Source organism: Corvus hawaiiensis, chromosome 4, assembly GCF_020740725.1.
Source record: "Corvus hawaiiensis isolate bCorHaw1 chromosome 4, bCorHaw1.pri.cur, whole genome shotgun sequence".
Taxonomy (NCBI): domain Eukaryota; kingdom Metazoa; phylum Chordata; class Aves; order Passeriformes; family Corvidae; genus Corvus; species Corvus hawaiiensis.
The window spans coordinates 46,997,260-47,010,025 of record NC_063216.1 but is presented as its reverse complement, the minus strand read 5'-3'; the positions used below and the strand labels follow the sequence as shown (position 1 = coordinate 47,010,025).

The 12,766-nt window shown below is 42.4% G+C and overlaps 1 protein-coding gene and 1 long non-coding RNA gene across 2 annotated transcripts in view; one reads left to right on the top strand and one right to left on the bottom strand.

Moving 5' to 3' along the window:
• Positions 1-12,766, bottom strand: part of PPM1H (protein phosphatase, Mg2+/Mn2+ dependent 1H) — a 141,279-nt gene that overhangs the window by 51,865 nt on the left and 76,648 nt on the right. The window contains exons 3-4 of the mRNA XM_048300559.1: positions 12,111-12,455; positions 5,004-5,116 (exon numbers count right to left, since the gene is read on the bottom strand). Coding sequence (XP_048156516.1) covers positions 5,004-5,116; positions 12,111-12,455 — 458 coding nt within the window. The remainder of the gene's footprint in view (positions 1-5,003; positions 5,117-12,110; positions 12,456-12,766) is intronic.
• LOC125324552 overlaps positions 7,558-12,766 on the top strand; it is a 28,670-nt gene continuing 23,461 nt past the window's right edge. The window contains exon 1 of the long non-coding RNA XR_007203031.1: positions 7,558-7,669. This is a non-coding gene — a long non-coding RNA (uncharacterized LOC125324552). The remainder of the gene's footprint in view (positions 7,670-12,766) is intronic.

Sequence of the window (12,766 nt, the reverse complement as noted above, 5' to 3'; positions counted from 1 at the left end):
ACAGATGTAAGAAGACAGAGAGGGCTTAGGCAGACCACTCGCAGAAAAGAGGGGAAATACACACCATTTAGAAGATGAATAGTTATGAAAAACAGAAAATTAAAGCTTCCTAGAAAAACAGTAAACCAAAGACTAAATTAAACTAGTTCTACAATAGCAATATATAAGAACACTTTTTAGTTTCCATCCTTACACAGTGTTAGCGCCTCTGGCAAAAACAACCCTGCTGGACTGCCTCAAGGAAGAGGTCAGATACCATGAACCACAAAAATGGCTCAGAATCATCAATACTGACTTCTCAGAAATTCTATTTAAGCTACACTGCCAGTCAGCAGACACATAGCTGTTTCCATGCCCCTCTCATTTACTTCATAAAAACAAATTAACCCCCCAAATCTGACTTCCTATAACAAGAACTAACCATGAGGGAAGCAGCTGACAAGCACCATGACAAAGAAGAGGAACTATAAATGTAGTAAGCTTCAACACAAGCAGCAAATCCAGAAAGAACTGAAAAGGTAAACAAATTCAATTTTCAATTCACTATTTTATTACACTGGGAGAAGACTGTGTTATAAACACACTCTCCCACACCTGGTCTCTTGAAGTACCAATGAAGTTACTTTACCTGCACCCACACAAAACCATCACAAAAATAATCACTCAACAAGCTCCTACCATTTAATAAGCCCAAATGCCTTAGCATTAATTTTACACTTGCAAAAAGGAGGAGAAAATCTATTCTGGACATGAGGATGTACGTTCAAGGAGAGTGTGAATATGCCCTGAAAACATAAGTACTGGGGAGCAAAAGCAAGGAGGCAAAAAGATGATAAAAAAGAGCTGATGAAGCAAAGCAAAAAATTCAGTGACCCTGCAAGTCCGTGAAGCCTTCGAAATATCAGGCTCTTTGCTTTGATGCTATGTTCTGCCAATAAATCAAAAAAAGCCCATGAACCCATTTGCAGATTTAGTGAGGGTTTCAGGGTGTATGGAAAAGTCAAATCAACTTGTGATATTCTGCTTCTTGTATAATGATAAAGGCACAGCTACTCTACATGGCTCCAAGCACAGCACAAAATGGAAGTGCCTGCAGGCTCCGAGCAGCTCCCTAACCAGACAACACAAAAGCCAGAACAGTGCCCGTGCCAAAGATGGTTAATATGATCATATTGCATTATAGTCATTGTAGTGATACTGGACAAATGTTATGTTGCATGAGGCTATACAATAATTGGGCAGTAATCAGTAAAAACATTAAGTCCCTGTTTTACAACTGCTTCATCAGTAGCTATAAAACAACATCCTAATAAAGAGCATAAAACTAAAAAGAACTGAGATTAACAAGGCGTGTTATGGCAGTTTAGAAGTAAAAGTCACTTTAGCAATATAGAATTGAACAACACTATTTAAAACAATGACCAGAGAAGATTTACTATTCCATATTAAAAAAAGAAAAGAAAAAAATAGCAGCTATTCCAATGGCCTAGTTTTCATAGTAAATATGTCATGCTGGTAAGCAAAAAACAGCGCCTCAATGCTCACCAAAAAAAGCACTATATATTGGATAGCTGACTATAGCACTATCAGTTCCTAATCAGATAACCTTGCATGGACAATGCTAATCACTGAAAAGAAGAAAGAGAGACAAAGAAACATTAGAAAAAGCTTTGGCTGATACTCAGATATTAATTTTGACTGTACAAGTATTTATATATATATTTATGGCAGAGTCCAAGAATGATCAGATAAGCCATTAGAGAATGAAAGCAGTTCCTTCCAAGTTGTTTTTATCAGGCTCTGAATACATCACCTCATTTTTAGTAGGGTTCTGGTATCATGTGCAGTTAACATGTAATTATTACAGAACTGTGATTGCATCATTAGCAGAAGTTTAATTATATCATTGACATTAGTGATGCCATAACATCAAGCTCAATAATAGTTCATAACAAAACCTACAATTAGCACAGTTTTTCCTCCCTTTTACACCAACCAAAAGTGTTCAGCTTGGAGAAGCCTAATAGTCCATACAGAAGTGAGCTAGGGCTGAACCTGAAAGGATTGCTGGCTGGTAATTTAGTAATATGGTAATTAAAGTCTTTTCATGATGTAATTACACATCAACTACAAAAGGACAGCTGCTATACAACACTGCCAGGGTACATGGCATGAAATGATTAGATTTGAGAAGCTTTGGTGGATAAACTGAATACCACAGACATAAGTCTGAGGTATAGCTGGCACCACACAGTACATTATTATTCAAGTCTCACACTTAACGTTGCCTTAGTCTCATTGTGATAGGAACAGTTTGTTGCACATACCTTGGTCCTCCAACAGCAGAAGCTCTTCAAAATCCACCTTTAAAAGCCTCTGCTGTTTTGAAGTTCTCTGAAATTATAAAACCTAACCTTCACCTGGGGAGAGGCAGTATAACTGAGGTTTACATGAACCCAAAATGTTTATTTCCCACACGAAATCTTCTCTCACTGACTCCTATCTGTGGGAAATTAAACTTGATTTATTTGCTGGCTTTTTCCAGTGGGATAGCAGAGACGGAAGGAGGAGAATGAGGAGAGGGGAAAGGCGCAAATGAGGAGGGGAACTAAGAACTAAGGGTTTTGGCATCTAGTTCCAACAGCAACAAGAAGGCATCCCCTATTTAAGTGAAAGAACAAACCGACCCTTCTTCTAAAAAGCAGATAAACATTTCTTGAAGTAGTTTCTTTATTGTATTTCTCACTACCCTCCCTTTTATCTGTACAAACCACAAAGTTGACCACATGAGGGATGAGACAGCAAAAAGCAACATATTTTTCCAACTAACACAAGTAAAATTTCTTGACTACATAACTGGGCTCTTCAAAATACAGGAATGCACTGTGCACCCTGGCAGTGGGCAGACAACCTCAGTGGCTTGTTTAGTCCTAAAACGTCCTTTTTGTCATGACAGCAAGTCGGATGTTTTGCAATAGCTGGTTTTTTCCCTGTAAGTGGGAAAGGGGATTTGGTGGGAGAAAGACCCAGACCAACTGATCTACACTTTAAAGCTTTAAAATTTCTTTTGAGCTAGGAAAGTCTAGGAATGGACTTACCTGAAAATGAAAGATTTTGGGATAATTCTCCTCAGCATAAGAGAGATCTTCAGTGAAGTCCATTTGGAAAGTGCAAAACCAAACTGTTTTGAATCTGAAGGGACTTTATTACAAGTTATTAGGAATGAGAATTTGAATCCTGGTTCAAATAACACCCAATCTTGCTGATGGTTTCCTTTCTGATTCCTGCTCTCCCTCTTTTTCTGAGGAGATGTTTTGGGTGGACTTAATGAACATGCAAAACTCCTTGAAGACTTAGTATGTTTAACTACAGTTACACCAATACTCTGGCACCCACTGCAGATCACTGCCAACAGGACTGTCTTGCCCTTGGGTATCAGAGGCTGCAATTGAGCTGAGGCTGCTCTCAGGGAGCACAGGAGGAATCCTGAGGGAACTGGAAGCAGCCAGTTCCAGTCATTTAGGAACAAAGATCTTAGAAGTACTAGGCTACTCAGAAGTAAGTCCCGCATGGCCAGTTTTACACAGCGCACTTTTAAGAGGCAATAAAGCAAATTAGCCAACTCAGACTCAACTGTACTTCAAGCACAATAGCACAAGAAAACATGATTATTTCTAATTTAATGGTAGAAGAGATAGAAGGTCATTCAGCTAGTGGTTCTGTTGACGAGACAGGTGATCACTTCAAACATGGTTGCAGCTACCATGTGAGGGCTCACTTGACACGATGCAAAAAGGAGTTTCAAATAGGTCACTTGTCAATAGAAACTGGGTGCACAACTTGCAACCTATACAGCAAATTTAGCATCTTAAAAACAATCACCAAGGTAAAAAGCAAAGGAATTTTACGCACAAAGGATTTATCTGACTTCCTACACAGTTTAAATCAGTAAGAGGCAATAAAAATCTTAGGTTTAAACTACAAAATGCTTCACTTTTGAGTGTTGTCTCTGTAAGTACGTGGGTGTACACACTACAAACACGAACTGTGTGTGCACAAACCTTAAACACAAACACATAACCACAGCAGTCTTCACCTAAAGACAACATGGTTCAATACCTTTGCAGATATTAATTACTTGGCTGTTAATGAACAGAATACAACAGCAGTTCGTATCACATGGGAACTATTCTCCCTGTCCTGTTTATACAGTGCACTGCCAAAAGAAACATGTGAAGTCTGAAGTCTTGCAGGAAGACCCTCATTATCTCTCTCCAATGATGGTAAGGGCAGAGTTAGAGATGGGGAAAGAATGCAAGTGAGAGATTTCCAGTATGCTCCTATCCTCAGCAGCATCAGAAGACAAAGAAAAAGCTTATAATGAGTCTTCAAGGACCCAACTTCAAAATAAAACAAAGCAACAGCTCCTGAGCAACAGCATTCAGTTATGAGAAATGTACAAGTACATGAGGTGGAAGAGGAAAAGCAAAAAACCTATACTGTGATAGTCTGTCTCCCTCTCCTCTGCCCCCGACGCAAGAGTAGCAGCTATTTGCTTACTGATCACTACCTTCAATTACATGAAAATCTGAAAGCCAAATGGCCTATCAAGACTAAGCCTGGCAACAAGAGACAGAGGACTTCCTACAGAACAAATACAGCCCTACCAGCTACTCTGGATGCAGTCACCTTGTCAGTGTTCAACACAATTCTACTACACGCCCAACATCTCTTCTGTTTCAATGGCTTTTTAGCACCTTTCCACTTCTCTGCAACCATCAAGTCATTCAGAAACTGCTACAGGACCAGAAGTTTCCCTGACTGCAACCACTGCTCAAGATACTGGAACTCTATCCTTGGCACTTGCATGCATTTCTGCGAGAAGTGCTAAGTGTCCAGCCAAGAAACAGAATCTTTTGATAGTGGCTGCTTTTAAGGAACTCGGTAACACCAGGCCTGGGGAGTTTGGGGTAAAAGATTAGACGGAGAGACAACACACTTACCTGCTATCACCAGCATTTGCCACATAAAGCTTCCCCAATAAATACACAACCACTAGGGCTGTGCAGCCACCAGAAATGTTATACACGGTCCTCTCTCGCTCTATTTGCAAATCCTGTGGGAAAAGAGAACAAGATCTATAAAGACAGCATTGCAAATAATGTTTGAGAAAATGAAATAATAAAAATACAATAAGAATAAAAACACAATAGTCTTTATTAAATTGTATGTCCCACTGGCTGTCTTTTCTTGCAGCTATGGTCACACGAGCTGGAAGAAGAACAGAAAGTTGAGGAGTACCTATTACTTTTTGTGAAGATGTTTGGGAAAATCAGGTCAGGAGACTGTAAAACATCAGGTACTAGGGAATAAACAGCATCTCTCAGCGATGCAAGAGAATTTGCGACAGCAAAAGCACAATGAAGGCAAAGATAAATGAAGCTTAACAACAGGTACCTGGTGGTATAATTGGAGAGTGCTTTACATAGACAGCAAATAATTAATGAGACCAGCTGCAACATGAATAAATACCTGGTCCCCTAGAGGAATGCTAGGATTGTGGGGCATACGCCTTTAGGAACAACAGCAAGATACACTCATGCCACAAGGCTACCCTTCAGAAACATGGGGAATGAGTGGATGCTAAACTGATTCTGAGTGCAAGAAATATTAAAAAGTCCTCCACAGAAGTGGAGGACACAAATTATACTTATCACCAACAATCAATAAAGTCCTGGAAAGAAAAAATTATATAAATAAACACACACATATACACATACAGTGCCTCAAGAAAACTTGGAGAACATAGAGTAAATAAGTAAATAAGCTACTTTCATGCATACATTTGAAACAAACATTGAAGTGTATGCCAATGAATAAATTCTGCTGTCTGTAGTTTAGTTTCAGGTAATAACATGCTACAAATTACCCTTCTTTCCTGTGTCCAGAACCAAATCCAATTTCCAACTGGTCTGTCCTTGTAACACTGGATTCAAACAGGGAGCATCATTTAACGTCACCATTGCAAGTACTGGCACATCTTTTCCAGCTAAACCTTGGCTACTTTTATGTGGTTTTTATTATGAATATATGTTTGCCTCTGTGTGTGTGCATATGCACAGACCTATACTTCAGCCATTTTCATATTTGCACTGAGCAACAAACAGCTCAAATTGTTCATGCCTTGAGGTATGGAATTTAGAGCTTTATTTCAGAGCTACATTTATCTGAAGAAAAGCACTACAACAAATGCAAACCGTGACAGCTGCAATTTGATAGAAAATCTGAAGAGGTCCCTGTCCCACGCTTTGTCTCCTGCAAATTTCAGGGGAGGAAGGTGACCTGGAGCAGCAGTAGGGATGCTCAGCAGCGCTCGGGCGCTGTCCTGAGCGGGTGGGCTGAAGTGTTGGTCCCAAATAACGTGACTCCTCGCTGGCCGATGCACGCACATCCCATTTGTGCCACAAACACAGTGCCAAGGTGCTGTCCCAGAGGGCCATCCTCAGCTGTGTGTGGAAACTGCACGTGGCTGCCACAGGAACACGGGTTCTACTGCACTCACCCACTTTTTGGTGGGGAAGCGGGGGTGGTGATGGTGGTGAGGACCAGGAGGAAAACACTCCCAAGATATAAATCATATCTTGCAGAACCTTCGGTCACAGACATGGGCCTGTTATAAAGGCCTTTTTATCTAATCTTGCCATAGAGCTGTATTCTCCTCCCCACGGTTTCTATATATTTTTAAATTAAGCTGAAGAGTTCAAAGGAAGCTGACATTTCTAACCATCAAAATAATTTAAACTTACAAATACTACAGTGGATTTTCCAAGCACTGGCAGGAATTTTAAGAACCCTTCAGTTCCACAGTTCATAATATCCTCCAAGACCTTCAAACAATGTGCAATTCCTCATCTGGTTTCAGCACTGTCATACATACACTTTGCAAGTGCTGGAATGCCTAAACCAAAATTTATTTCTTGCAATAAGCAGAATTCAGAAGCATCTATTATAGGAGGGAAGATGGATAATCCTTAGGGGCTCTTTTTCAGAATTTCTTTGATTTAAACTAGATCTGTGTACTGGGTTTTCTCGAATCATTGCTGTCGTTGGGCTCTCCCATCTAGAACTTCAATTTACTACCATGACTTGTCAGAGTACATTCAGTGCCGTGTATAATTTGATATTACATACTTTGCTTGACATTTTCTTTTTCAGTGGCAAGGAGAGAGGGCAAGGCTTTCTGACAACTCAACAAGATTTGAGGGGGAGAAATAAAGCAAAATAAAATGAAGCTCACCAATGCTACCAATTCGTTCTGATGTACAGACACCGGCTTTTAATGAAATACTTTACAACAGCAGTGCTGGGAAAGTAGTACAAACATGGGCAGAAGCCCCAGAATGCCTCTAAAGCCTTTACGGGTGTAAAGGGGCTCCTTCTAGACAGAGTGTATACAAAGCTTTCCTCATTTTCCATTATTTCAGAGCAAGCTCCTTTTTTTTTTTTTTGCCGAAGAAGCAGCCAATTTAGTTGAAGCTCAACCCTCCGCGCCGGGACATGTGGTGGCAGATACTCCCAAGGGTTGCCCCAGGCGTGGTCCCCGTTCCCTGGTGCTGGATGCGGGAGGGCGGAGCACAGCCTGCAGAGGACACCGCGACGGACCGAGCAGGTTAGGGCGAGCAGGGCGGCTTTCTGCACCGAGCCCGGCAGCGGCGGGGCGGCAGGACAGCCGCGGGACTGGCCGAGGCTCGGGCCGGGCTCCCGGAGCACACGCTCGGGGTCCCCACAAGAGGTGACCGTCTCTCGGAGCCACGGCGGCCCCGGCCCCGGCCCCGGCCCCGGCCCCGGCCCCGGCCCCGGCCCCGGCCCCGGCCCCGGCCCCGGCCCCGGCCCCGGCCCCGGCCCCGGCCCCGGCACGGGCGGCTCCTGCCACCTGGCGGACGCTGCGCGCAGCGGCCGCCGCTCCCCGCCACCGGGCACCGCTGGAGATCATCCATCTACTCGAGCCCCTGCCAAAGCAGCGTCACCTACAGGAACCAGGTGGATTTGCAATGTCTCCAGAGAGGGAGACTCCATGACCTCCATGGGCAGTCTGTTCCAGGGCTCTGCCACCCTCCGTGTGAAGCAGTTCTTCCTCGGGTTGAGTGGAAGCTTACTGTGGTTTAGTTTATGGCCGCTGCTCCTCATCCTGTTGCTGGGCAGCACTGAAAAGAGCCTGGCACCATTGTCTTGACACCCGCCTTTGAGATACTTATGTGCAGTAATGAGATCCCCTCTCAGTCTTCTCCAGACTAAACAGGCCCAGCTCCCTCAGCCTCTCCTCGTAAGAGAGATGCTCCAGCCCCTCAATCATCTTTGCTGCCCTCCGCTGGACCCTCTCCAGTAACTTCTTCTCTTTCTTCTACTGAGGAGCCCAGAACTGGACACAGCACTTCAGATGTGGCCTCACTAGGGCCGAGTAGAGGGGGAGGATCACCTCCCTCAACCTGCTGGCCACACTCTTCCCCCACTCTTTTCATCTATATTTATCCTCAGAGCAGGGGCTTTTCCTCCAGGATCTCAATCTTGCTATGACAGAAAGCAACGTTAACAGTATTAGGTATCTGCTTAAAAAAAAAAACCTTTCAGAAGGCATACACACAAAATTAACTCCCTGGCATGCTTTATATCAAATGCTTGTAATTCGGTTTAAACTCTCACTTCTACTGGTTATATGAGTAGAAACTTTTAAAAAAGAGAATCGTTACAACACATGCCGCTCTCTCAAGACTGTTCAATTGATTAAAATGGCACCAATCTAGAAAAAGCATCTGTCTAGATTTTTTCTAAGTCAAAAAATCTCAATAAAGAAGAAAATCATCATACAACGAATGCAAATTTATACCTTCCAATAAATCACACAGACTAGCTCTGTGCCATTTTTTCCCATCTAAAATTAAATGGGGTTCAGTGTACAACAGGTGCTCTCTCCCCTTAAACTTTCTTGCAAATACATACATCACACATGTATACAAGGTTAAATACAGGGAAACGACTATAATTTGATATTTCTGTCCAGTATGGAACTACACTTGGAAGCATTCCTCCTGGCTCCTTTGAACTGAATCTATAAATGCACATTTTAAAACTCAACAGATGAAAATGAGAGGATTTGACTTATGACACCTTCAGAACTTGAGCTTAGTTATTTCTTTTTAACTGGAACAATTGTGATACTGGCAATTACTGACATTTACTGTTTTTTAGACAGGGCACTAAATTATCTGAAAACACAGCACAAACTTGCTAATCCCAGTTTCAACACAGAAAATACCATATAGATGTACTTCAAAATGGGGACAGTTTGATTGTTAAATATCTAAGTTAGGCACTGACTTGATCTGTATCAGCTTTCCACAGGGTTTTCCTGCATGTAGCTGTTAGACAAGAACTGTCCAAAGAAAACCACACCAAAAGAAGGAAAAATAATTTTTAAAAGCCTTTTGAAAGCCATGAATTGCATTTTATTTGAGACTTGAGGCAAAAACAGGGAGATCTTAACTAGAATTCAAAAGAAAGTTGGGGAAAAAAATAAGGGTATACTAAATGCTCCCAGGAAAAGGGGACAAAGCCATCATTAGATAAACCTGTCAGGTTGGACTCTTTAAAAAAAGGTATCTTCATCTACTCATTACTTTCACTTGGTTCATAAGACTCCTTTGCAGCAATGGGTATTTCAGGAAAAAACACCAAGAAGTTTGCCAATGTGTCCAGGAAGCTTGAGCTTTCACCATGTGCCAGGTAAACCGATACACTCTGCTGGCACAAAACCCTTATACACACTGCATATCTCGACTGCACTGACCTAACTCAACAACATCCAGTTCCAGTACAAACAAGGGCTGATTAAACAATGTGCTGTGGAAGAGGCCCAAAGTCTTCATGCAAAGACTAAAAGGAGTATAAGCTATCAGGAAGTTAAACAGAGGCAGGAGGAAGATGAAATATTGCAAGCACAGATGAGACACAGAAGTGTTGATTTTATGAATTGCTCCCTTACACAGATGAAAGAAAACACTCTTTCGCCTAAACCAATTAAAAGGGCAAGATTCACCCCAGAGCTTAAAGTAGATTCAATTCAATTCTCTATTGCTTTCCTTAATTGGACCATTTTTATAAGATTTCTTGTAAAATTTAATGCTGAAATTACATTGCATTGTGGTGCTCATTTGTTTATCAAAGACAGATGATGAACTTCAACCCTTTAATATAAAGCAAGTGGGAATGAAGATATTGGATCTGTAGCAAATGAACAAAGACACATGGAGGAAGATGTTCTGTTTAGTTCAGTTTAGAAACAGAGAGAACAGATTAGTATGAGCTATACAAGGAATACCTAAACACTGTAACTGGAGTGAGTTACCCAGGGTTTCTGCATGTGTCATACTCTAGCCACAAAAGCCCTCACAACCAGTCAGATCTCTGAACATAAGCTGAGATGGTCGTCTGTGTGAATACCTACCAGAGATGTGAAGTCAAAACAAAGCAGGGCAATAACAGCCCTAATCACTCAGACACATGCAGGAAGGCAGCAACAGGTACCACACATGCTGCTCTCACAGGAGAGGTAGAGTACTTGATACAGACCTTCTATGCTCTGTTACCTTCACTGCCCAGTCTCATGAAACTCCACTTCTCATCTCTCCTGCACCTGGAGACAGTTTCAACAGGAGAGAATCATGTCACGCTCTCAGAGCCTGGCGCTCTTCTGGCCTCAAAATTACACCAACTGAAGCATGAAATTGGTGTTCCTCTTAAGCATGCTTTGAACCCACTAGGGTGCAGTGGATGGGCATGGTCATCTCCTCCCTCATTTCTCAACAAAGGGAACAATCTAGTCCTCTCTTTCTGAAAAGGTGTGCTAAACTGATGGATTTTCCTACATCCTCCTCTTTCTTTTCATCTAGCAGAAATTGAGCCTACTACCCATAGTGAATAAATCTGCCCGCACACCCCCTACTGAAGTATGCCTCAGCCATGGCCATGAATGCTGCTCCTGCACCTGCCCACTTGCAAGTCCAAACCCAGTTGGTGGATCTGCTTGCCTGCACATCCTTGGGAAGAAAGAACAATCCAGCAAAAGATAATTGTTATTCAGAACTCAAAGTGAAGTACTACTTGTAACAACAATTGCAGTCTCAAATGCATGTACTGAACAAAATTCACATACATCAGGAAAAACAATTATCAGATACTTCTTTTCAGACAACAAATAAAACCACTGGGAAACACTGAATAGTTCACAGTCCTTCTTTTCAAATAAGAGGCTTTTCTGAAAACTACATCAACAAAATTTTAAAAAAGAAAACAAGAACAGTATCAGACCTCCCAAGACCTGATCCACACGTACTCGCTGGCAGGCCAAACCTTTGCTCTGCCTGAAAAGAATGACTTTTAAAAACGTGGAGAAGTGAAGGGGGAAGATGTGGAGGAGCTACATCAATTACAGAAGAGAAAAAAATCAGCTTCCATAGGGAAATAGATGGATATTCCGTTTCCATAGGGTTGTGATTTCCTGACAGTTGCTCATGCTGTACACAAGTGGGTGGTAGGAATGTACTTCATGCCCCACTCACCCACAAAACCTGCCTCACTGAAGAGCTGCAGACATTCTACAGTGACTACTCCAACACCAATGTGAACTACGGGTCATTGGACAGGGAGCCTTTGCTGCTGCTCTGGTAGGGCAGCGAGGCTTTGTAAAGCGCATGCCCATATATTCAGCCTGATAATAACTGCCCATGCTGAAATCTGCACTGTAAGGCAATACTGATCTTTATCTCATTAAAGAAGGGGGAGAAGAAAATTAAAAATAAGGGTGTCATACATCTAAATGCCAAGTAATTAATAAACATTGCCACAATGCTGCCTGGGAGTTAAGATGCAGCTCCTGCCTCACAGGGTACCTGGTAAGCTGTGGAGGCTCTTAAACAGTTCTGTTCACACTCAGATGGTGTTAAAGCAATGAAAGGAAAAAAAAAAAGAAAAGAAAAAATCTAAATCTTCATCTTCTCCAGGTCATGTGACTCAATGTAAACAACAAGGACTTCATAGCCCTGAGACATACATACCATTTCTTTGAATGCACTTTCTATGGCCCCAATAACCAGGCACTCATGTGGGATCTTCTTCTCAGTGAAGAAACGTGTTGGAGGGGTGCTGGGCGAGCCTGGGGCTCCCACACCACCGCGCAGAGAGGCCGCCCGTGTCAGTGTCCTGCTGTTGGTGGATGGGTTGTCAGGCTCCTCTCCCAGGCAGGTGGGCGGGAGGACGGCTGTGTTCCTCAGGATGTCCACAATCTCCTGCAGCTGCCCCAGGATATGGTGCTGCAGCAGTTTGGAAGCGACCACAGCTGCCCCTGACCCAGCGTGTCCATCAAACAGGGACCAGTAGTACAGGTTGATCCCATCTGTGTCCTGGAGAAGCAAGAGGGGAGAAAAGGAAGGAAAAGAAATAGTCACTGTCACACAGTTGTGAGCAGGGTGACTGGTGGCACAGAGGCAGCAGGTGAAACACAGGTAACTTTCCCAGAGGCTACATTCTTTCTGAAATGCAGAAATACCCAGTGTCAGTACAACTCCAGTAGAAAGAAGAAATGCGTATTTTTACCACACATCCCCACCATGTTTTTTTCTTTTCCTTAACCTCTTAAAAAAAAAGTCCAAGAAAAAAAAAGGTTGAACTTAAAATCTTTCTTATCTTACAGCCATCATAGGTTGTAGAATAG